Genomic DNA, 26,597 nt, shown 5'->3' on the forward strand with positions numbered 1-26,597 from the left:
CACAGCTGAAAGCTCATGCAGCTCCTGCTCGCAGCCTCACCTTCTCATGCATCTCATTCTGGGTTTGACTATTAGATGCCCACAAGCACCTATTAAATAGAAGAAAGCCTGGCAGAGCAAATCCCAGCCCTGCTGTCAGACAGGTCCAATAAGCTGGGAACAAAGAGCGCGGCAGCGCTCGCTCCCCGCGCTCCTCTGGGTGTGCAGGGGTCCAGGAGCAGGAATCCTGCAGGAAATGCCACTTGCTGGCCTTGGTGGCACACTGTCACTTCAGTGTCACTTGTTCCCCATTGTTTTCACTAGAGGTGCAAAGCCTGGAGCTGCTGTTGTGGCACCCATGGCAGTGTCTTTTAAAGAAGGGACATCCCAGGCAAACCAGTCCTCCTGAGGTCTCTTTGGAGGGGAAAACAAAAACCCACCCCTTTGAAATCAGGGGCAGGAAAGCACAGCTGCCACAAGGAGCTGGAGACCAGGTGCAGCAGCAAGTGAATGCCACAAACTGTCCAAAGCAGGGGGGATTCCCATTGTTCCTGGAGCTCCTGTGGGAGCAGGAGTGGCCAGCACCTGATGCCTGGCAAGTTGCTCATCCACCAGGGCCAGGCACTCACCCCCAGGAAAAAAAGGGGTGAAATGTTAAATCCTCAGGGCAGAGCACCACAGACATCATAAAACACTGTAAAAACAAACACTTGTAAAAACAAGAAGTGTATTTTCTGCAGCACCATCATAGTAATTTCCTGCCACAGTGACCTACCTACCTGTGCTGGCAAAGGACCCCTGTTACCAACAAATCACAGCAGTGATTTCTGCCCCAAAAAAACACACCTAGCCATTCAACAAAACACCCAGCTGCAGCATTTCTCTGCTGCTTCTATTCCTTACCCTGTCCTAAATGAAGGAAAAGGCTATGAAATGCTATGACATGTCCTGCAATATGCACAGACACTCCTCCTGGGCCAAGAAGATGTCAGCAGAGGGAGGACATGCTCTTCATATCCACTGACATGGGCAGAACATGTGCCACAAACATCCTCATAAAACAAAACCCTTTTGGGAAAATCACTTCTTGCTCCTCTTGCCTGCCAGCAGAATGTATCTTACATACCCGTGCTGGTTCCCACTGCGTAGCTATAAAGTTTCACATCCTGTAAATACACAGCTAGACATGAAAATATCAACTCATTTTGTGTGTCTTCTCACTCTTCCCTTTACAGCCAGTGCCAGCACCATGGTAATTCAAACACTCTGACTTGGGATTCCTTTCTGGCAAGTGCTTACACTAAATTTAAATAAGACAGGCTTGGCCCGAAGCCAGCCTACAGAAGGTGGGTTTTCCTTTGTCTCAGTAATGTAGGAAGCAAAACAGCTACAAAGAGAGCCAGAGGATGATGAGGATGAGGAGTCTGCAGGGGGAGAAGAGAGAAAGATTAATCTGAAAATACCTTGTGACAGTTTCCAAAACAGACTTAAACAAGGAGGGGAAAGTTGGCTTGAGAGCAAAGATTGTACGCAGCAAGTGAAATACATGGAATATTTCCAGAGAGTGGATCACTGCAGAACAGCAGAGCCATTAAGGAATCTGTATCCCCAGAGCTGCACTTGCCATGCCCAGCAGCACCAGGATAATGTGGTTGTAACTCAGAGAAGCATCAGCAAACAGCAGTTTTCCTGCTCCCTGCATAATTTAGCAAAGGCACAGACACTGCTCTGTCATATTTCTCCTCCCTCAAAACAGCAGCATTACTTGTTCTGGGCTTATTTTGGTGCTGGTTTGGATTTTTTTTTTTTTTTTTCCTTTAAGAGAGATCTCTGGATTAAGCAACCTTTTTATTTAAATAGCAGCCCAGGTTCATTGGTTCAGAGCAACCCTGAAAGCCAGATAGCTCCAAACAGTGTCAGATTTCAGTAACAGCTTCAATGAGAACACCTTGGCACACATCCCTGCACAGCAGCATCGATGTGCCTGGAAAGCCTCGAGAGCTCATACCCCATTTAACACTACCAGGAATTCAGTGGTCAGTTTTCAGAAATACAGGGGCATCAGAAGATGACAGTCTCCCTACACACAAGGCTGTGCCACCAGCACAACCACCTGCAAAAGTAGCTGGATTTATGGGGATTCCTGGAGAGCAGCTGTGCAGCTATTCCTGCTCACAGAGGTGCTCCTGCACACCCATGTGAGCTGTGCACCTTCACCTGGGACACACCAACAGCAGGTCGTTGCCTAGTAAGAAAAATTGCTTTTAAAGTGAGGCAGTGAGAGATATTGTTAGAAAGTTCAGGTTTAATCCTGGCTCAGGGCCTACATTTACACCCCTTCTGGAAGGAGAGGACTGGGATCAGTAGGTCTGCAGCTACAGAGCAGCCCTGGACAAGTATCTGCCTGTCAGCTCCCCACAGCCACGGGATTCCTCCTCCTCCATCTCCTCTATCTGCATTCATTTCATGCAGCACCAATTCATCCAAACCTCCTGCTTTGCCACACTGATCTGGGAGCTGCACCCATCCCATGGCCACCTTCTCCCCAGGGAGCTGCCAGCTCCTCAGGAGTGCTGGCATCCCCCAGCAGAAGCAAGCCAAGGCTTGCCAGGTCAGAGCCACTGGAGGAGGTCAAGTGCCAAACTCCTGGCAACACCTCTCCTGCAGGATTTGTCACCTCCCATCCAATTCTTAGCAAGCAGGAGAGCTGCTGGAAGAGTGAGCTCAGCTGCAGCACTGCCTGAGCAGCCCAGGCTTTCATCCAGACACAGAAACAGGTTTTCATCCAGAAACAAATAGGTTTTCACCCAGAAACACCCTTGTCAGAGCAAGGGGCAGAAGTCCTGTGCACGGCAGGGCTCTGCATGCACCTAACACACAGCCAGCCTGATGGTTTTTCTTCTTCAGTAGTTTTTCTTCTTTACATGGATCTTTAAGTTCCACCTTTCTGCCCAGCTGTTGTTTTAAACCAGACCCTCCCTGCTCACAACATAAAACCCAAATAACCTGCACAGCCAAAATGAGAAGGTACCCAGGGCTATTTTCCAGAAGTGGAGCCTCAAATCCTTTCACAGACAAGCAGCTGCTTTCTGGGCAGGCATCCCAAATGAGCCTCCCCCAACTCATGCAGAAGAGCTCCCCTCACCACCAATTTCATCCTACTTGTGTGCACAGACAGGAATCAAACTGGAAGATAAGAATGCCCTGGCAGGGATATTGCCTGCTTGAGTTATTCAATAGCTCTGTGAGCCAACTAGGGCTTTGTTTGCTAAGCAATGACAGAGTATTCAAATTATGCTGATTAAAACCATTCAGTCAAGACATCATGCCTTTAGAAATACTGTTTGGTTTATGTTACAGCTATTTTTTTTTCCCCTCCCTGAATTCAGCAATTCAGATTGTTCCTCCAGCAAGCCAAACACACAGATGATTAAATTCTTGCACCTCCAAAGAATAAAGGCATGACAATATTTGGCCTTTTCCAGAGCAAGGTCTGAATAAATTGGAATTTTACCAGGACTCAAAGCCACTTGGATACTTCTGGACACAAGCCAATTTCTAACCAAGACAAGAAAAAACTTCTTGGGAAAAACCATCCCAACACACAGAGAACTTTGAAGGAGCTGGTGCTGCCAGGAGATGGGTATTAAACTACCCAATTTATTCAGATAATTTCTGCAGGCTTCACTCGAGACTTTACATTTTGTATAAAGCTTTCATCACCTTCACAGGAGCAAAGCTGAAAGAGCATTTAACACAAGAATTTCATGGTAGTGATCAGCAGCACAGGGGCACTAAATCACAAACATCACAAACCTGTTAACCCTCCCAGGCAATTGCACCGAGTTAAAGGTGCTTGTGGCCTCTCACTCAAATAACCCCTGTGGTTTTATTGTCTGGGAAGAGGAGTACCTTGCTTTGGGACAGCGATTTCTTGGGAAGCAGTGTCTCTCACTGGTTCTGTCCCACAGGCAAAGCCACCCAGATGCCTTCTCAACAAGGGATCTTTGCTCTTCCACGCTTGCCCTCCAGCCATCCCCTCCTGTTTCCAGCAAACTGCTGGATTATGTGCATTAAGATCCCGTGGTGGCAATGTGCTCACTGCTCCTGAGCAGCAGCTCAGGGGACATTTATCAGCAGTCCTGAAGCAGGGACAGCAGAGCACAGCCCTGACAGAGGGAAAGCCCCCATGTGTGTCACTCCAACACCAACAGAACCATCTGTTATCTTGGGAAGAAATGTCCATTTGGTCCCAAACTAAAGAATTATTCACTGCTTTGTAACAGCTTCCCATTTTCTATCATCCAACTAGCTGTTAATAAGGGATGTGCAGCAATCCAGGACACAAATACTGTAAAATATTTGTGGAGTAACTGGCCTGGGACCTGTACAAGCATGACAGGCACATCCTGCCTGGACCAGAGCCTCTGACCAGCTTGGAGGGGATTCCTGGAGACAGGAGGAGAAAAGCCAAACAGGAGCAGGGCACAGAGCTTCTGGAAATGTTTTGACAACAGTTGAGAAGCACCACACTCTTGTTTTACCTTTAGCAAGTTTCTCTGAGTCAGCTCCCTCCCTTCAGCCCAGAGCAATCCTCACAGCTTTTTTTCCTCAAACACAGCATTCCCCATAGGCTGGGAGCTAATTTATGGCAATTCATTAGGCTGTTCTAACTTGGCAACAACAATTCTTGCTGTAACTTTCTCAAATGAATTCTTCTCAAAAACACTACCCCACCCTGGCAAAAAGATAATTAAGGATCCTTTTACCTGCTCTCTGAAGATCACAGGGCAGATGCTGTCAGACAGGTTTGCTTTCTGTTCTTACCAATTTCAGCAGCAATTCACCTCTCCTAATCCCATTCTGAGTATCAGGCACTCACACAGACATTAAAATGAAATAAAGAGGATTACTGTAACCACCCAGGTAGCAGCTTTAGTTGGGACAGAGCTTGCAGGACACAACTGAATGTGTCAGGATGAGTTGCTCTCCTTAAAATCTGAAGGACTGTTCCTCTGAAGTCCTCCTGGCCTTCCAAATATTTGCTTGAGGTTTCCTTTAAATGCAGGGTTTCCTCGTGGAATGGCGAGCATGCAGAGCACATTCCTCTGCTAAGTGTCTTCTCCAAAATTGGGGTAAATACCAGCACATTCCTGCCCAGCTCACACAAACAGTTTGGATTCTAATGGCAGGAGCAGTCTGGAAGGACAGCTGTGGCCTTGCTGCTGGATTTCACCAAAACCAAAGACAAACTGATTTTGTGCTCTGTTAATCAATATAATTAATCTCCCCCAGTGAACACATTTATCCCAGTAAATGGTTGCTCTAAACTGTATTATTTAGACAAAAGGGGAGTTGTAACCATGCCAGAAGGTTCTTACAGGTAAAAAACGTATCCTGCATGAAAAAAAGCAATGATTTGTAGTAATGAAGCCATTGCTAATGTTATATTAGTGTCATATTAGAACTGAGAATTTACTGGACAGTGGCAAATTTGAATTTAATTAAATTTTTCTTCCTGTCTTTCCCCATCCTCCCTTTGGACATGGGTGTCACAGCTGCAGAGAAATTGCTGGCTTGAAATAATTGCCCAGTGAAAAGGCAAACACAAAACTTTCAAAACCTTTTGTCCTTGAGAAGGGCACAAAGCACCATCAATAAGTCCCCTGGAATCCTTCCTTCCACCAGGGTAAGGTGCTATGCCTTACCCAACATCCTGCTTAGGCACAAAAAAAACCCCAATTTCAAGCAAAAGGAAGTCACCATAGCCCAGAAGCTAAGCGACACACAGACACTGCTAAAAATACAAATATATTTTTTACAGCCCTACACAGTCATTAGGACAGACATGCTAATGAGGAATTGCATTAAAACTACAAAAAAGTCCACCCCTGGATCATGTCAGTAAGGCTGGGCCAAGATTAATCTGCCTCAAAGCCTCTGCTCTGCCCTGAACACCCTGCTGGTTTTTCAAGCCAAAACCATGTTTATATCAGGCCACCCTGGAGCCTGGCAGGGATTTTTACCTACAAATTCCCCACCACAGCATCCCCACAGCCAGCTTGGACCTGCTTCCTCAGCTCTGTGCCATCACACTCCTCCTCACCCCGCACCAAGGAGCTCTCCTGCCTGCAGGTTTGCCCCATCCAACATTTGCCACGGGTTTTCTGCCCTGCCCTGTGCACACCCCCTTTCTTTGATGTTCATCTGCAGCCCCAGCCTGGGCTGTGAGGAGCCCCTCGACTCAGAGCTGCAGCCCTTAAACTGATTTACTCTGGGCTACTACACATGCTGCTGCAAGAACTCTCAACTCCTCAAAAACACAGGAAAAACAGATTTTGCTTTGATTTTCCATGATTTTGCTCCCCATGCACAAATATCTTCCATATTCCATGCAGAAGTGACTTCTGAACTTCAAGTCACAAGCCTTGGGGACCACCTCTCACATTCCACAATCGAAGGTGAGGCTTGCAAACTTGCAGAATTTCTCAGGATAAAAAAAAACATCCCAGAATTAAGATGAGCTAATTCCAAAGGCCTTTCCTGCTGTTTCTGGGGAGTAAATGATGCTAAAGCAACATGATAACCAGCATCAGGACTGACACTGAGAGCTCCAGAGCCCAGACAAAGCCTGCAAAGAGCCAGAGCTGTCAGGGACTGGATGGGACATGAGAAGTCTCTCCAGCCTGAGGTGATGGGCACTGCTGCTGAAAGCAAATCTTCCACCTGTTTTAGCCCCAGAGGAAGAAAGCAGACTGCACACAGGTGTTATCATTCATCTACTACAAACTTCCTCATCAGACACCACCTCCTCCTCCTCCCAAACCTTTCATTCTTGTCCAAAAGCATTATCAGCTGCTTTGGGCAGAGCAGTACCCAGAGTGTTATCAGACATCTTTCTCTCTACAACAGGAATTTCCACTCCTGGCTGCTCTGGGAGCCCTGAACGCCCTCCCCAGGCCCGGGAGGGGCCCTGTGGTTTGCTGGCTCCAGGGCACAGGACTGGGAAGTGCTGGGTGGAGCAGCTGGAGATGATGCCAGGCAGAGATCCCCCCCCCCTCCCCTCCATCCAGAGCTCACACCCCCCTGCAACACAAACCCAGCACCTCCTGAGGCTCAGCACTGCTCTCACAGGGTACCCAGAGTGGTGCTTTTACCCTGACCAGTTTTGCAGAGGGAGGTGACAGGCACAAGTGATAAATAGCCAGGAAAATCCATTTTAACCACAGTATGGTCTTGGCACCCTGGTGAAGCAGCACTGACAGCCCTTTAGTACCAAATACTGCACAAGGATGTTGTAAAATACACCCTATGCCCTGCTGTCCTGCTCAGAGGAAACAAACATCCAATTTTCCCCTTATTCTCTCCAGTTAATTGTGTAGAACAATCTACTTGACTGTTTCTTTCAGTAGGGTGAACAGGAACATCCCAGCAGAACGGGCAGTGGCACCTCCAGCAGATGCTGTGCTTGACCCACCAGTGTGTTCTAGATGGGAATGACTGGAGTTCACACCTTGGGCTCCATCTCCTCCTCCTGATTTCAAGACTAATCCTGTGAGAAAGGAATCAGAATCTACATTTTTGCAAATAGCTCACTGGCCATTTCCTCTTGACTTCTGGTAATTCTGCGCAGCCCCACTTTGCAGCCTGAGGATACAAACCCATGTGGGTAAAGTGAAGCTCTAAATATCTAAAATCTGGGGGTGTGAGGGCCAGACTCCACTGCTCTGCAGCTGGGAAGGTGTGCAGGACAACACAGCTAGGTCAGACTGAGTCTCTGACCTTCCTCCTCTACTCTGCTTCCTCCCACCTCCTTGCTGGGCACTGAAGGCACTTACCTGCCCCACCACTGAGCAAAGCATGCCCTCTGTTTGAGATTAGCTGTTAGAACACCCCTGGCTAGGCAAACACACCTCAGTTTACCAGGGACTCCAAGCATCCAAGATTTATAAGGCTGGACTGCAACTTAGAAATTACTGACACATTAAAAAAAAAAATAAAAATTAAATGCAACTTCTGGCACCTCAAAGCAGAGGTTTGAGCCTGCAACTATCCTAAGGCACATCTACTCATCATGTAGGAGTTGTGTTGGTAAACTCTCAGGAGACAGTCCCAGGCTGCAGCCTCCCACCCTGGGCAGCCACATCCCTCCTGCAGCTTCCACAGCTGAGGGAACAGAACACATCTCCCAAGTGTGTATCCTCCTGGTTTTGCACAGCTAAGGACAAGGAACGACACATCCTTCTTTGCTGATACAAAGAGCCATAAAAGCAAACACCTCTCTTGTCCCCCAAGCCTGCAGCAGGACTGCACCCTCTCTGCACAACAATGGCCAGACTCAATCTCAGGTTTCCTCCCACTCACCTGGACTCCCGGTGAGTTCCTAAGGGTGCAGTGCCAGGCAGTTCATTCCCTGGAGCATTTCCACCCTGCTGCTCCCCACTGAACACTGCCTGCTTCGGTCCCTCCTCTGCCTGCTCTCCCCAGCTCAGTCCCACCCGTGGCTCTTCTCACTCGATTGGGTTTTGTTGTGTTCCTTTTTTTTTTCTTCCTTCCACCACACTTTATTTTAGGAGGACAGGACTACAGAGCACCACCAGCATGCAAAAACAAAACCAAACAAGTACAACTGTGCAGAGGAAGTGGCAGACACACAGTCTGGCACACAGCACACCCTGCCACTCTGCACTCCAAAGCAGAGCTGGAGGAACAACTGTTAAAGCAAGCTGGGAGTCTGACTCCTGGTGCCACTGAAATCCCACGCAGCTATGCTGGAGATGAGAGCAAAGATGACACACTCCAATGTAGCTGAATAAACATTTGTGTCTCAGCTGCTGCAAAGCCCAGGCTCCATTCAAGTACTATGGAGGAGTTTGGAGCAGGGAAAGGGATTTCTCAGGGAGAAGAGGTGTAGCTTGCCCCAACAAGCATGTGATGCTCTGACAGGGTGTAACTACTGAAAGACAAGATGTTAATGCACTGCTAACAGAACTTTCTGTCATTAAGCATCAAAGCTACTCACACTGGGTTAAAAAAAGAGGTTCAGGCTGAGAATGAGGAGGTTAAAATTAGTCTAAACACCAGCTCCCCTGTGTTTAAAATGGAAAGAACCAAGTCAGCAGCCAAGTTAACTCCAGACAGCAAGAAAACTTCAAAGTACAAGACAGGGTTGAAGATGGATTTATACACACAGAGCAAAGACCCTTCTCCCTTCCAAATCCACCACACACCCACATCCCCCCTTGACTAGGGGTGGACAATCAAGAAATCTCCATCCCTAAAGACCACTCCTAGTGCATCCAAAACCAACACTCCTGTGTGTAGTACTGAAGGAGTGGTCACTAAAACCCTTAAAGGTGAGCAAGGGTTGCACAGGACAAGCAAGGTCTTGTATCATGCCCAGTATGCACACAACCCTTCTCTCTTCAGGCTGACTTCATGAAGCCCATGGTGTTCCCTCCTTCCTCAGAGATAATCAGGGATCATCTCAGGGATAAACTGAACAAGCCTTGACTCTGGTGTGTTTATCAGGTTCATGCCACGACCTACAGAAACAGCTGGCCAAGTTTCCTGGTGTCTCCTGAATGCCCCAAACTAACAGAACATAACATCTCACCTTCATTTCACCTCCTGATTCATGGAAACCCATCATTAGATGACTCCTCTCTCGTTTCCAGCAGACACTCACAGTGATTTTCTTCTAAGTGCAGTGAAGGCAAAGCCACAGAAAAAGAGTTCTGCTGCTGCCAAGAGAGGCAGGCTCACACGGTCAGCACTAGGAAATACTGACAGATAAGCACATAACTCTGTGCCAGATAATGCATCAGCCCCAAGGCTGCCAAGCAGACACCTCCTTGGAGCTTCCCATTTCTGCCTCCCATGTGAGCAAAATCAGGTGGGGCTGGAGAGGGGTTTAGGAAAGGTTACTTCTCCAAACTTTCTCTTCTATGCAACAGTTCAGATCATTAAATCAGAAAAAAGATGCAACTGATTTTCAAGGTGCTTGAGACAACAGCAGAGGTAGAAGAAATTCTGTTGCCTTGATTTAAAAAAAAAATTTTTTTGGAAGCAAGGAGGATGAACCAAGTCCAAGCATTCAGAATCTGCATTAGCTACACAATACATCCACATCTCTCCAACCCACTAACAAGGATGCTTACAATCAATGCCAGTTGTGTTTTAGCTGCTAAAATGTTAGATTCTATGAGCTCTCTGCTAAGCTTTTCTGACAGTGCAGGAGAAACAAGCGATTTGAAACACTTGGTCTGTTTTACCATAAAATTGAGTAATATGGTCCCCATTAGAAGGATTCCTACTGCACATCCCTGTTCAGTTCCCACGCTTCTCAGTTCTGCTCCACATGCAGCTATCCTACATGGTGCAGTCATGTTACTGAGAGAGTTTATTAAGATTTTGGTCATTTAAAATTTGCTTTTAGCCAGGCCCTGCTGTCAGGCAGCATTCCTGCAAAGACACTTCCTTGGTATTATGCACAAGAGGAAATTCGGTGTCTGGGGAGTTAAATATGCTGAAATTGCTGGATCTGCAATCCAGAGGGGTTTGCAGTTTGTTTTCTAAACAAGGAACAGAAGTCTAAACTAAGACAGAGTAGGGATAAAGTGTGAGAAGAAAGTAAGAAGCACTCTCCATGCACTAGAGACAGCCTGGAGATCCTCCTAAGCTCCAGACACAGATTTTTCCATCATTATCACCTTCAGAAACAAACACCATGATAGATCATGTCAATGTTTAATCTTAAACATGCACACCCCTACTTTTTCCCCCGTCTTTTGAGATACAAGACATTTTATCTTTACATGAACTGCTTACTTTCCTGGTTGGACTCAGCCCCTTGCACAACAGCTACCAGATGTGTACATCTGCTTTCCATAACATCCAAGCAGGACTGCAAGGATGGATGCAGGACCTGTGTTCCCATAACCTACACATTCAGCACTGCAATGCCTCCAGAGGAATTCTGTCACATAAAACCCCTCAGTGTGCTGTGGTCTCAGCCCAAGGCTGCCTTTCAGGTGGCAGCCTCCCTCTGTGCCATGCCCAATCCATAACAATGACTCTGCCTAGCTCCTCTCCTTTCCTCCTGTTCTTCTAGACCCTTCTCCAGCTTTCCAACCTGAGTTTTCTTCCTGCTCTAAAGCATCCTCCCACTATAGCTATCACCCTTACATAAAACCCAAGCACAGAGTGCAATGAGCATGACCAGGCAAAATCATTCCACAGGTTCTGACTGCAAAGCAACATCCTCTGCTGTGCTCTCAGGGCAGGCTGACTACAGTGAAAACACTCCCCCACAATACCCACTGATTATTTTTATTACTTTCAGGTTTCTTTTTAAACCAGACAAAGTGGTCTCTGTCCCCAAATACTTCTAATGCTCCTCCAAGTGCTTCTAGGACTGTCTGGGAAAGGAGGGAAAGGATGTCCAACTTCTGCTGATCTGTTTAACATACTATTTAAAAATAATTGAATATTCCAGGCATCTGTTTCCTAATCTTATCCTTCACTTCAAAGAGGGGAAAAAATCAGCAAGATCATTTATTCATAAAGCTGGAACACCTGGCAACTGGTACTTCAGTAAAATTGCAATTTCATATCTCTAAAAGCACATTAAATATAGTATTCCAGTGAGGTACTTCTTTAAAACTCCAGGCCAACTTCTGGTATTAGGATTCCCACTCACTTCAGGAGGGTGAAGATTTTGTCAATTTTGCATTCTTTGTTGCTTGATTTTCCATAGGAATTTTCAGGACTGAAAGCTTTGAAAGCAATCTCTTTCCTGGGAAGCTCTTTGCAGACAGAAAACTTCTATGAGACCTTTTATTTGGATACCACACAGCAATAATAACCAAGACCATGCAGAAAAATGTGTCTGTGTATGTGCTTTGTTTCTGCTTTCAAGTACACTTGGGTTTGTTTCCAATGCAACACAGGGTAAATGGATTTGTTTCTAAACCATCTCTCCCCTACACTGGGATCTGAAAAAAATAAAGGATTAATTGTATAAATGAGATTTATATACAGGGAGATTAACCAGCCTATGGAACTCTCTTTCAAAGGAACTAAAGATAACTCAGACATTAGCATGAGAAAAACTGTAGGGCTACATTTCTTACATATATTAAAGGGTTTTACATGCCCATCTCCCACTGCAAAGGCACGGCCACACAGCAGAGCCTGCCCAGGCTGTGACCACTGGAACTGATCACTGCTGATCCATAACTGCAATAATTGATCACCTGCATTCTCCAAGGCCAACATGCAGCAGCTGAAATTATTCTTTTGGCTCAATAACTCCACCACACCACCTCAACACACACCTAAAGGGTCTGAAAAAATTCAGCTTTGAACTTGAGGAGTGTAGCAGTGACCAATCCCATCCTGGCAGAGGAATGAAGGGCCTGGCTGGTTCAGGCCTCCATACATTTCAGTTCTGGGGCATCTTGGCAAACACTCTGGGACAATAGTTTTTATAATAATTGGTTAAACTGACAGATAACCCCAGTAGAACTGCATTTTCTTCTACCCTTTCAGCATCCCCCTTCTCCTGCACTGAAGTTTTGACAACTGCAGAAAATCTGAAGCTCTTGTCAGCTCTACATACAGCTGACCCACTGAGAGTTTAGGCTCTAAACAAAGAGGCCAACACATGAAAGAATTTCCTTTCCTGACACTGCCCTGTAAATAGTCTACACAGAAAACAAAGGACCAAAATTACAGTTTGCATGTATTCCATGTGCACTCTATGTTTTTCAAAAATTACTAGAATTCTGAAGGAATTATGGTTTAAATGTTTGTTGTGTTGCTTTAAATAACAAAAGAAAACAAAATTCCCTCCCTTCTCTAACCTATGTCATTTAAGCACAGAACTGTTAACCATTGCTGAAAGCACTGATGCATTATGACTTGGGGCAAGAGGAAAGCTTAATGCTTTGAAATGGCTGCAACCAAACAATAGCAGCTTTGCCCCGTGGGTTTTCAACATTACACTGGAAGCAAATTGCTCAGCCTGCTCAAAAAAATAAGATATGCATGCTCCAAACTGGCCAAGGAATTGTTCCTACAACTAAACACTGTCACACATTGTCACTACTGGTGACATACACAAGATAAGGATGTAAAAGATGCCCAGCGACCTATTTCCTGCCCAGGACACTTGACTGAGTCATTCTCAGCAAATAGTTTTAAGTATTGCCCAATCTTGCAGCATATGGCATGTGCTGGTTTATCTGAAGCCTGATTACAAATGTCAAGGTGCCAAGCCCAAGCCTCCCATCAGTCCTCCTTGTGATGATATGGTGGTCTGAAAACCTTGATCTTTCTTTATCTCCCTTGCAGTGGGGTGTGCTCTGCAGCTGTCCTCAGCTGCTCAGAAACCCTTAAATCAAAATACAGCTGCTTTATGAAAGCTGTTGTCTGCAGGCAACTCTTCACAGTCGCTCTGCAATCAGTTTCCATGTTAAGCACAAAAACTGTTTCATTGTGATAATCCTGTTTGAAATAAACACAACAGGAGTCAAAACATAGTATTAGCCCCTTAGAGAATTTGCTATTTTATTCTTTATGTTTTGGTATGTAATCCAAGAGGAAAGGTCTGAAATGTGATTTAACCACACAGTTCTCACAGCAAAGGAACTCAAGAAGAGCTGAAACTTCTATTGTCACACAACAAAACACACACTGCCTTTCCTTCTCCTTGGCACCCTTGGAAGGGGTGACCAAAGCTGGCTCCTGTGCTGGTGTGCCACTCCTCTGGGCTGGCTGTGCCACCCAGCTCAGAGCTCAGACAGGCAGAGCCTGGTGCTGCTCCTGAGCTGGATCTGTCACCCTCAGCCCCTCTCACCCATGGAACTGGACTGGCTCCAACAACAAACTCAAAAATATTCCCAAAATGAATGAAAATCTACACAGAAAAGTCCAAAAATTAGTGGCCTGAGCACAATCTCATTGTTAAGTCAGGCAGTTCCAGTCAGATGAATAAAGTCAACATCCCCTTCAGCTTTGCTCCTCTGGATGTTACAGCCAGGCCAGGCTTATAGAAAGTAGTGCCACCCTCTTGGGGAGCCCACCCGACAACCACAGGACCCAGAAATCATTTCACACAAATTGTAGCTCCTCTTCTACCGGTTTTCCCAGGCTGTGCAACACCACATCTAAATAAAAGTTTTTTCTGACCCCTGGGAGTGAGCAGCTCTGCGTGGCAGCCAGGGCACACTGCTGTGCAAGGCTCAGGGATCACCAAGCCCATGGCACCCAGTCCCAGAAGAAACAGGGGTGCAGGGTGCTAATTCAGAGCTACCTTCCTGTGCCCAAAATCACACATCAGCCCACTCTGGGCAGTACAACCAAGGTTTCCCTGGTTTCCAGACAGCCACGACTCCCCCCCTCCCTTTTTGCTACTCTTCATATTCCTGTAACTGCTGTAACACAGCATCCTGGGAGGGGGAAAAAAAGCAAACAAAAGACATTATAGCCAATTTGTATGGAAAATCAATTAAGTTCAGACATCTCATTAACCTTCTAACCTGCTTATCCCCCAGCTTTAATTTACACTACTGCCTGCAAATGGATTTGACACATTGGCCCACCACTTGCCTGGGAAGGTGCAACAGGCACGAACAGAGTTCTTGGATCCCAGAATACTCCATTTGTCCAGGTCCTTCCCTCCCTCCTCCCTGCCATTCACTCAATGCTAAGAAGCACTGGAGGAAGAAAATAGGATACAGAAAATATGCAAGAGCCCTTTCAGAATCATGTGAGCCCTGCAGTGGGCCTCCTTTTTTACCTTCTGTTGCTTTAATTACCAGAAACTACGAGCAGAATTGCCTGAACCAAGAATGCCCAACCATGGCCACATCAGCAGAGTCCCACAGTGGTGGCAAAGCCACACTCACAGGAGTCCTCTCACACCACATTTCACATCACCACACACTGTCACAAGACTGAGCAAGATAACACACACTGAAAAACCAGCCACAGGTTCTGGTTTTTTTATGTTATAGCACAAAGTCTAGGAAAGAGCCCTGATTTCTGTAGCTGAGGTGCATTTACAACCTTTACTCTGGGGATCTCTATAGCAATTTCATCTCACTGCCCAGAAAACACCCAGCTTCAGAGAGCACAGCCCCAGCACTCCCACAGGAAACCAGAGAAAAATGGTCACCTGCATCTTAGACCTCAGGAATTCGTTCACTCCTGTCATGTTTTCATAATTATGGAATTCCAGGGCTTGTTAACACACTGAAAAGGTTTCTGTACAATCTCTTCTGCATATTTCTAAAGGACTGAGGAACAAACTCTTAACACAAGGGTTTTCACATGTTCAGTGCAGCAGAATCAAGTAAAAAGATCAAGTCCGATGTGGCTGCATCCATGCAAGTCCAAGGGAATCAGGAAGATGGATCTCCCTGTAAAACAGACCAACCCTTTAAATCCATGCTGGTGCAGGAAAGATAAATCTTTCCAATGCAAGCACTGGTAACTTCTGCAAATAAGCTTTTCAAAAGGAGAAAGAGGGGCAGCTCCAAGAAAGTAATTTTTAAAAAGCAAAGAACGCAAGTGAAAAAAAAATCATATACATTTTTCTAAACATATGTTCCTGCCTCTGTATGAGGCAGGCATAACTAAAGCACTGCAGCCTTCCCCAGCCTGCAGACACAGCTCTCCAGCCAGTGCCCCTGCGGCTGCTGAAAGATTTCCCAAGTTATAGCCAAGTAAAAATTGATTAAAGCCTTGACTACTCCACTGCAGCTATTGGGAATCCAGCAAAAGTTGCAAGAATGAGCTCAGCTGCTCTTTGCTTCCCATTAGGCAAAACTCTAAATAAAGGCAGTGCTTAAAGAACACAATCCCCTAAAGGAAAAATCAACAGCCCCCCTGGCAGCAGCTGTGCTCTGCCCTGTTCCAGCAGAGACACAAATACTTTCGTATGGATCTGTGCCTGAAAACCAGCACAGCACAGAAGGTGAGGGCTGGACCCTGCTGGAAACACTGTTCTAAAAAGCTCCTCACCTGCTCTCTCTCTGCATCTCACCCTCTGGCACTCTCAAACTTGTTTCCAAGAGCGATGTGTTCAACATTTACAGTTTTCAGCTGCATTCAGCAAGGCTGTGCTCATTTAGCCAAGCACCCACCTAGTCCCATCTATATAAAAAAAGGCACCAGTGAGGTCAAAGGTAAAGTATTACCTTATTCTGTATCATAGCAATGATAGGTCAGAAAGCCCAGTCTGAAAGCACACAGTGCTCAGTGTAATTGAGACTGATATCAAGTGCCAGGCAGCCAGAAATCTCATCCTTGTTAATGCAGCAGGTCCTAAGCGAAGTTAATTTCAATTTAGTTTAAACCCATGGAATGGAAGTCAAATTTAAACACTCAAGGAAAAAAAAAAAAAAAAAAAAAAAGGAGAATTTTCTCAAAATAGGTAGATCTAGACTTAAAAATGCCACAGGGGAGAGGGAAGATGCCTGTCAGGGTATCAGGTCTGCAGAGAACCCGCGGGCGGAAGAAGGAGGCGAGAGGAAACGCACGGAGAACAATACTGGGAAAGGGGCTATTCTGGGCAAGAGGGAGAACGCGAGGCCAAGCCGGGCAGGGACACAAGTGTAACAAAGGCAGAGGAAGGGCTTCCTCGCCCGGCAGGCAGCGCGTTCTGTCCGGCTGCCTGCCCGCATCCCTGGCGGACCCTGAGCCGGGGCTGAGCGCAGCGCTGCTCCGCTCCCTTCTGAAGGGGCAGATGCCCAGACCGGTGTGTCTGCGCTGCCTGGCACAGGGAAAGAGCCCGGGGATGCCCCACGGAACGAGGCTGGGGATGCTGTCAGCCCCCACAGCCAGGCGCTGGCCATCGCCCCAGCGAGAGCAGCTCCCCTCACAGCATCCCATTGGGAATTTCACCCTCCCTGACAGACTCCGGCTTGGCTTTTTTTTTTTTTTTTCGGGCTCCTCCATCCCCCGAACTTGAGCCGGGCGCTGCGCACTGCCACACGGCGGGGGGACCCGGGGCACCGCTCCGCATCCATCCATCCATCCATCCATCCATCCCCCTCCGCAGCCGCATCCCGCATCCCGCTCGCAGAACAATGCACCGCCCTGCCCGGCCTTACCTCGGCGGGGGCCCCGCGGTGCGGGCAGCCCGGGAGGGGGCTGCCGGCCGAGCCCAGCCCGGCCCCGCCGCCGCTCCGCCGAGCATCCACCCGCGGCTCCGCAGCGCCCGCCCGGCGGGGCAGGGCTCGGGGCAGGGCTCGGGGCCGGCCCCGCTGCCCCCCGAGCGGGGCAGGGCTCGGGCAGCTCCGCCCCGGCCGCAGGGCAGCCGCTCCCCGCCGGGCTGTCCCTTTTCCCCCCGCTCTCACCCCGCGGAGCGCCGCGCAGGGCACGCGGCAACTTAGAGCATCCCGGTGCTCGAGTTCGGCAGGAGGGGTGGTCCAGCCGCGCTGCCCACAAACGCGAGTGGTCACCACCCTGGGAAAGCTCCCCCCGAGCCGCCGTGGATCCTCCCCTGCCTTTGTTTTGCTCCACAGTACCGGCACAAGCCGTGTGTCATGTCCTCCGAGGTGATGGATGGGGATTTCTCTCCTGGGCAGTGCTGAAGGGCTGGATCTGCCCAAACCCAGCTACCTCTGCTCATAAGGAGCCTTTGTCATCCTCGCGACGTGCAGCAGAACAATGAGATGAGTTCAGGAATACCCATGCTGGTATGTTACAAACGGGATCCTAATTACCATATGGAAATGAGCTGCCTAAAGTAATGAATGGCAGCCTGGCTATTGTTTGGGGGGTGCCAGATCAACTGGAGGTGCTGGCAAAGCGGTGCTATAAACCAGGCTCGCCGTTTGCAATAAACAGCAGCCTAGCGAGTTCTGTGTATGCCACAAAACAAATCACTGCAGCTAAAACAGCACTCGTGTAGCAAAGAAATTCACTCTAGCATTTTGCAATGAATGAGTATTCTGCTGTTCTTAGAGAAATCACACAAGTATTTGCTCATTCATTTGACCAAAATTAGGAGGCTTACAATAACCTCCTAGGAAAATGAGATTTTTTTTTCATGGCAATTGAATTATATCAAATAATGGTTATTAGCCCCAGAAACACAGGGTCTTCCTATTTATCACATCTACAGACTGCAGTGCCAGACTACCTGGTGCTTTTCTGAAAGCAGAGCAATAAACACAGCTTGACTCTCGAACGTATTTTGCATTCATCTCCATCTCCACGGCACAGCATTCCCTGGCTGTGTCTCACCCATGCCATTTTACAGCAATGATCTCCTCCTGCTCTCCTGGTCCTCGCTGCATCAATCATGCTAATGATGCTCATTCTCTTGCCTCTCCTCCCTCATCACTGCTTGCACCCCAGGGCCCCAGTGCCTCGGTTTTGCTGCCATCTGACTTTTCTGGGGTTTTCCTTTCCTTGAGCTCCCCTGGGGCTGAGGTTTGGGCACTGCAAAGTGATCCCAGGTACTTCCCACTGCCGGGAAGGTGACAACGTTTGCCTCCTCTGCTCCAAACTGGCTCAAGTCAAGAGCAATGCAAGAACAGCTTTAGGTCATCAGGTATTGTACATCACCACCCACAGCTCTCTCCTGCGTTTTCTGCATATTGCAGCTCCTTTCTGCCTGTTTTACTACAAGTTTCCTGTACATTCATGTGATAGAAAGTTTATCTTCTCCCTAGAAACACCAAACAGATTATTTTAGCTATGAATATCTCTGTATCAGTAGTTTCATCCCTGTCTGATTTCCAGATATCATCAACCACCAACTCCCAGTGGGCTCTGTACTGCAGAAGATGAACAACTACTAGGCAATATCCCTAAAAAGATTGTTTTATATCACAAGAAATCACTGCCTACTACTCCAGCCATCCCCTCCTTCCTGCATCTAATGCTTCGTTAGGGGAAATTACACTGACAGATATTTTGATGTGATGTATGCATCCATTTGCCCGCCACAAATAATCCTAAATCAAAATCTAGAGGCAGAGGAGCAAGCTTCCTCTGAGCAGAAAAGGTCAGCCAATATTTATAGTGGCTGAAGTAAACGCTCTTTATCTGGTTTATAGCTGCATTATAATAAAATCAAGAGCTTGTAGAAAATACTGCTGCTGCACCTGAACAAAGTGTGTGCGGAAAATGAGTGATAGCAGTGCACAACAGCAGAGGAGACCTTCCAGTGTGATGGATGAAGGAATGCAGGGCAAAATTCTCCAGCTGAGTAACCTCTGCTGGCTCTGCACTTGACCCTGAGACACCAACCCACACCAGGACCTCGCTGTCTGACAAACCCACAGCAGCTCTTGCCCCCAGGACAGACAGCCAGAGACATGAAGGACAGAGAGAAAAGCCTGCAGATGTGGTTTGCCTGGGGTCTCACAGCAAGGCACAAAGAATTTCTTCTACTCTCAACTCTCAGACTACAGCTCACAACAGATGCCTCAGGTTTGGTGAGAAATTCCACTTCTGGTCTGTAATGGGGAGCAAAACTCAAAGTAAGACTCAACAACAAAGTCCTTTTGCCTTCCTTGTCCAACAGCTATTTACAGAGTTCAAAACTCCAGAGACTGAATGCTTTGCAGCACAATTAGTCAACACATGTATGTATCTGTTTCCTGAGGGTTTGCAGTCTGAAACAGAATCCCTGCGTTCCCAGCCCTGAAACATTATTTTTTTGGATATCAACTCCCTAAGTAAGTCTCTAAAGGCTATGGACATGAGTCAGATTGGGAAAAATGTCTGAATTTATGCTACCTTCCTTATGTGAAAGGCAGACCCAGCTCTGACCACACCACTTTCCAAAATCCCTTTACAAGAAGGAAGGAATATTAATGTTTTAAAAGGTACTTTGCCTCTCTGCTGAGATCTTCCACTGCTGCTAATCTGTACAAACTGCCAGAGTGGGTATCATTTATTATTTAGGATGAACAGTGCAATGCCAGGCTAAATGAACAGCTAGTCCAACCCATCACTGCATTCTTCTGGGAGACCCCAGCAAACACAGGCTGTTTATGTAGCCTGGCACTGACATACACAGATCCTGAAGTGAGGAATCACTTGAGGAACAGTGAGGCACAAACTTGCTGTATTTCATGGCCTCTGCACAGCCAACGTTCAGCCAGCAGGTACCCAGTTTTTGGGGGATGCAGGCAGAAGAAATGCTGCTTTGCTGACACCAAAAATCATCTTTCATGTTCCTCTGGAGCTGGAAAAAGATGATAATCACTCCAGCAATTAACCACTTCCCATGACTGGAGGCCCCTCTTTGCAGCCCAACTGAAAAACCAGAATATACTCGCAGATAAAATCACCCTGCTTAGCTCCAAATGCTTTCATTGCTGATTTCAGCTAAGCTGGCTGATTTTGGCCTAGCACCAAGATGAGCACTCACACGCTGGGGCTGCACACCTGAGGTGGAGCACAAACCTCCAGAAGAGGATGAGAGCAAACAGCTTGGATGGGACATGGGATCCAAGTGGTGGCATTTCAAATACGTTCATAAACCTTCACAGGATGGGCACAAAATGTTAGAAACAACTCAAGGTAGACTGGTCAGCTCCAGATTCCCACAGCCACCTCAAAGGAGCTCCAGGAATGCCACAAGCCACCTGTTGTATTACAAATTTAAACCAGAATGTGAAGATCCTAAAAGCAGCTCAATCCTATAAAAATCCTATAAAATATTTGGATGCTCTCACCTAAGACATTATTCCAGTTAAAATGGTTTTTTTTCCCCCTGCCTTTCAGAACAGGTCTGAGCTGGGCAGCAGTGTCTGAGTTCCAGACATTTCACCTGTGCAAACTAATTTCCCATTTTTCTGCCCCACAGGACTGGAGTAGGAGCTTCAGGTGGCTGTACAGAGCTGAGTGAGGATGACAGCCTGGTCACTCCCGAGCACAGCCTCCCTCCATAACAAAAGGAGATTAAAGGAAAGGAGGAAGGATGGGAGGGGATTTCCTCTCCTTCTCCAAAATATCCTCGGGTCTGTTCCTCATCAAGACCTTCTGCAAGCAGAATCTGTGGGGTGTGATGTGGATTAAATGAACATCGTAGGAGACAAGGGGTTGCTGGCTTTTCTCTGTTTTCAGATTCGTATCACTGAGTAGTCAAATTTGTATATTTTTAGAACAGGAAATGAGGTAAATAAAATGCAGAAAGATAGAGTAAAATGATGTCATTTACCTTAACTGCCAAAGCACACAAAGCCGTGTTATAAAAATCCACCAGCAGCTCCAAGTCCTGAGAAGCTCTTTGTAAAGCCAACTTCAGATGTCATGATTCAAGTCCAAGGTCCAAATTCAGCAAACACATTTGTTAGATGCTTAATCTCACTTTCACTGGGGCACCAGTGCACTCCTGATATTTACCCCAGCCAGGTTTACAGAGCCTGGCACAGCTGAAGTGTCTTCCTCTATGTCTGCACCACTAACCTGCTCTCTTTACAGGTGTAGGTTTTTGTGTATTGCCCACAATAATTAACCACATTTTCCTGATTGTTTCCTTTTGGTGCTTAAAAAAACTCCTTGGTCAAACTCACCTATATTAAATTATTATAAATTCAATATATTAAATTATTTTTGAGTTATCCTTTGCCTTAAATTTACGTACACTGATGTCATTCTAAGGTATTAAACTACATAAATACATTACTTAAACATGGGAAAAAACAGGATTGCTAATTATGTCCAACAGTAAACCTCTTAAATATTGCTGCACATTCTTTATTTTTCATTTATGTGTGGCTCTGTTCACAGATATTCTTCTCAAATACTACAAAGGCAATTAGAATTGGTAATGACTGTAAACACCATTAGTCCTGGTAATTTGCTCTCTCCTACAAGTCTGACACCCCTGAGGTCCCACTGCCAGTTTCAGTCTCCCATGTTACACAGAGACTTGTGATGATCTTTTCTGGCCTTTACCCAACTTTAAGGACCTAAAATTAAGGATCTAAAATGTCAAGACCAAGCTGGATGGAGCTCTGAGCATCCTGGTCTGGAATAAGGTGTTCCTGCCCAGGGCAGGGGGTGGAATGGGTGGATCTTTCATCTCCCTTCCAACCAAACCTTTCCATAATGCTATGAAAATTGGCTAAGTGAGCCTGAGCTTCATCCATGCCATCACACTGCATCTCCATTTCCATAACCTATTCCATCTCCCCTTTTTGTCCGTATTGCAAATGGGATCCTGTCTCCTACACACAGGATTGAGAATAGCTGAGCTCAGAGACTGCAGACAAGCTCTGCAGAAGGAGACAAGAATTTGCCAAAGTTTAGATTTCTAAGATCCTAATTTTTCCAGTGTTTCTCAACAAAAGGCAGTTCAACAGGAGAAAAGGACAACAAACACAGCCAGGTCCTACACATGCTCTCAGAGACCTCCACCCCATGTTCAGTAGTCATACCCTCACTGGAGGCATGGTTGTTGCTCCTGTTAGCACTAAAACTGCTCTGACAGAAATTATGCTTATTCTGATGGCTGACAGCACAATCTGCTGGGCTTTTCTTGCATTTCTCCCACTTCATTATGCAGCAATCCTATTCCTGTTTCCATAGAATTAAAGGCAGGTTACCAAAGGTAAAGAAACACAAAAAGTGCCTTGTTACAGCCCTTCAGTCCAGCCGCCCTGCACTCCCCCCACCACAGCACTGCATCCAGCAGTTTCTGAGGTTCTGCTGCTGAGCACTCCTCTGCAGCTCTGTGTGTTTATCTCTAAATTGTAGAAATATTTTACACTGATATTCCTGATAAACTTGTGCATTCAGAATGATTTGAAGTATTAATTAGTTTTTTTAAAGATACGCTTAAAAAACAACTCCCCGATTTGTTCCATATCCAAACAGTTTCAAGTCTGCCAAGGGGATCTACAGACATCACCATGTATTAAAAAAAAAAATAAAAAGCACTACTCATTGTCTCCTCAGGAGATCCAGAGGCACATTACTAACATTATACATTAGTATTAGCAGCTTCCTTTACTTTTTGTAAATGGAAATAGCCAGGGGTAAGAAAGAGGAACAGTCTGACAAACCAGAAAGCTGCACTCTTGAGTCCCACTCCTCCTCACAAATCCCCTCTGTGTGTCTCCAGCCCAAAACACCTCCAGGACTTCACTTAGTTTTCTTTTCAGTTCTTGCTAAGCTTCATATTGTGAGCATCACCTGAGACCCAAACATCAATCACCCTCGGCATGGACTGCAGCAGTAGGGGAGGCTCAGAAAAGGAGATTCTGCTGGGCTCTCCATCAGTCCTGAAGCACTGGTGTGCTGGAGGCTCAGCTCTCAGGGATGGGCAGGGCAGGATGGAGGGACCAGCACTACACACAGGCCCAGAGCTGGCTCTGGGATGCAGGGCAGAAATGATGCTTCCAAAACGCTGTTCATGCCCTCAGCACTTCACCTCTTCTCTTCCTACAGAATATTTTAAAATGTGCACAGCCCTGTCCTCCACCACTTTATTGTCCTGTGATTTTGTTTGATCACTAGGGAAGGGCTGTCAGATTTTTTCCTGATGCTTCAAGGAAAGAATTGTTTTACCCTTACTTTGGCTTTCATATATCAGAGACAGCTTAAGGCTTCTACAGAAGGGACATTTGAACTTGTGTCTCCAGGCACATTGGCCAGCCATAAACCAGAAGTTCAGCCACTCTGCTGGGTGTCAGACACATCTTGATGCATACATGGAGGGTTTATGTGAGGGCTTTTGTTTTTCCTTTCCACCAGCCAGTCTAGGAAGACACATTAAAGATGGAAAACAGCAGAACACTAGAGGCATTTAACCAGCTAAAAATATTACCAGAGGTCAATGGACATAATTCTGACAAACAGAATCCTGCTTGTTGGATCCTGTTTATTTGATCATAAGAGCTGAAACTGCTCCAAAGGGTTTTGTTATGGTGGTGTCAAGGAGAAATAATGACACTGAGCCCATGAGATTTGCTCTGTCTCTTCAGTAATGCAACCTAGCTCAGACTGTGACCCATTGAAAATGAACTTGCTGACCTTCCATCAGCCCTCCCAGCCTCCAGAGTGCTCTTCAGGGCTACTCTGAAATGACTTCTGGAGAATGAGTGAACTACACAATTACACTCACACACAGTCTCAGCCTCTCCACATGCCAGGGGACAGAGCCTACAGACATGGCCATCATGCAATTCAGCTGTGGTTCTATGATTCCATCATGTAGCTCCATGAAGATAAAACCATACATTAAGTGTAAAAAAACCCAGTAAAAATTACCATGGTAAAGCTCCTATAACCCCAAGAAAAAACACAGTAAGAAGTACTATGGTAAAACTCCCATAACCCCCCAAAAAACCACAGCAAAAAGTACTATGGTAAAGCTCCCATAAGCCACACTTCTGCAGAATGTTTTTCCTCTGAATCAAACCTCACCCACACAACCTCAAAAAAAAAAAACAAAAAAACAAGGCTTGCTAAAGAAGCTGAGCTCCTTGATGTCTGCAGACACTGCATCAGGAAGACATAATCAAAATATCATTTCTGCATTGCAGTGGTGGCAAAAATGCTCCACAGAGGTTAATAAATAAATCAGGGAAGCATTAGACATGGAAGAACATGGTGCAGGTGATCTTACCTTTGGCAGCGAGAACATCAGGGAGCAGAGAGGGCCAGCAGGTCCCTAAGGATGGTGCAGAGCATCACACCACAGGAGCAGGGATGCTGCCAGCCAAGGCTCTGCCCTCGGGTACCTGAGCAAGGCAGGGCCACAGCCAGAGCTCAGGAAGCCAATTCCAGGCACAGCTTTGCTCCTCCAGCATGACTGAAGAGAAAAGCCGAACCTCCCTGGCTGATTTAAATGTGCTCCTGGCCCATGGGAACGGGTGGAGCGCTGGGTGGGGCTGCTCAGGGGAGGTTAGAGCTAATCAGAGCTCTGCCAGGGACTCTTTAAACCAGTTCTGTATAATTCCCTGCTGGAATTTTAAAGCTTGTTCCACAGCAGGAATAAAGTCTGCACTTTCTGCAAATATTCATCTCCACTTTGTGATGGTGTAGGCATCCCCAGGTCCAGCAGGTTGACAGAAGAGGTCAGAACAGTGCTTGGCAGGGAGGATTTAGACAATACAGAAGGTGTCTGTGTGTGGGGAAGGCAGGGGGACAGGAGACTGCATCAGGCAAAAACCTTAAAGCCAGCTCTGATTCTTAACCTCTGACTTGAGGGCGCTGTAAGTGCTTGACAGAGCTGGGAGGCATTGCAGTGAGGCCACTTGAGTCACTCAGCCTTCTTTTCTTCTCTTTCTGCAGCTGAGAATAGTGGTTAAAGCCAGAGGGAAGTTTTTGTTGTTTTCTGGCTTGTGCAAGTTAGCACAGAAGACTGGTTTTGATAGATTTTTATGTCTAGAGGAGGAGCTGCCTTTACACCTGTGCACCTTATACTGTGTAAACAAACAAAATCTGTGATTAGACCACAACATGTCAGGGCATCCAGAAATTATCTGCAAGCATCTGCCTCATTAAAACTTGAGTTACCTGGGCTCCTACACCTGTAAATTGTAAATTTTGTAAATCCCACCCTGCAAATTCAGAAAACTTTATCTGCTACCGGTATAAAATTTGTCTGGGAAGGTACAGAAAGTACACAGGATCTCACGGCACCAAGCCTTTAATTACCACCTGCTAATCACCACAGCGATTAAATTGTCATCAGTTCTTTGCTGGTTCCTCTTTAACTTCCTTTATCTGCACCCATTGTGGAAGGAACCTGGATCAAAGGACTAAAAGAGAGGTGGTGACTCACTGCCCTTCTTTTCAGGGGTACAGTGGTATTAAATCAGCTTTAATTCTTAGGTGAACTTAACGTGTTACAGTTTAGAAAATGACAATTTAATATGAAAGCATTAGAACAGTTTGGGTTGTGTTTGCCATCCTAGATCTGCATTTCCTGCTTTCTTAAGCCATAAAAGGTTCCCAAATCCAGTGTCCTTCACACAGAGCCATTTATTCAGATCTCTAACTAACCTTGTCACCTGTGTGCCACTTTGCTACTTTTTCCCCATTAATACTTGTTCACTCTCCTGTTATGGGAATTGTTGTATCTTGATCTTAACTGCAACTTGATTTGTATTCACCAGAGCAAGTGGATAACCCACAGGAGTCTGTGTTTAAAAATTGCTGCTGAAATCAGGGCAGCCAATGCAGAGGGCTGCAGAGCAAGGGTCATCTCTGGGTGGGTTTCACCCATTGCCACAGTTACAGAACATCCACTCCACAGGAACCAACAGGCCAAGAGAGGCATAAACAAACAAACAAACACAATAAATTGGATACCCGGCCCGCCGGCAGATTAAGTCAAGAAGGAGTATTAAGTTGTTTGGGTTCTCATTTAAAAATAAATAAATCGACTCTCCCAGTCAATCTGCTTAATGTCTGATTGACATTAAGCAGATAAGCAGTGATTTAACCTTATGGGGTAGATTTCTTCCCATGATGCAGAGCCTGTGCCACACTTGGAAGATGACAAAGTGAATTTTTTAATTTCCTGTCCTACCACAGCCCAGCTCTGTATTTGCTGGGAGATGAGGGTGCTCCTTGTTTTTATGTTTCAGATGCTCCTGGGGCATTCTGACAGGGACCAGCAGAGTGGAAACAAT

General features: G+C 46.4%; 1 protein-coding gene across 5 annotated transcripts in view; it reads right to left on the reverse strand.

Annotated features, from left to right (window-relative positions):
* The window catches only part of FRMD4B (FERM domain containing 4B), a 131,394-nt gene extending 106,626 nt beyond the window's left edge, over positions 1-24,768 (reverse strand). The window contains exon 1 of one of the 5 annotated variants that reach the window (XM_064433012.1): positions 24,584-24,768. In XM_064433012.1, coding sequence (XP_064289082.1) covers positions 24,584-24,601 — 18 coding nt within the window. In that variant the 5' untranslated portion in view covers positions 24,602-24,768. Of the gene's footprint in view, positions 1-9,595; positions 9,718-17,099; positions 17,223-17,516; positions 17,617-21,169; positions 21,314-24,583 lie in introns of those variants that run through there. The other 4 variants (XM_064433016.1, XM_064433015.1, XM_064433014.1 and 1 more) reach the window with 4 other exon arrangements.
* Positions 24,769-26,597: the final 1,829 nt, after the last annotated feature.

Source organism: Passer domesticus, chromosome 9 (assembly GCF_036417665.1).
Source record: "Passer domesticus isolate bPasDom1 chromosome 9, bPasDom1.hap1, whole genome shotgun sequence".
Taxonomy (NCBI): Eukaryota; Metazoa; Chordata; class Aves; order Passeriformes; family Passeridae; genus Passer; species Passer domesticus.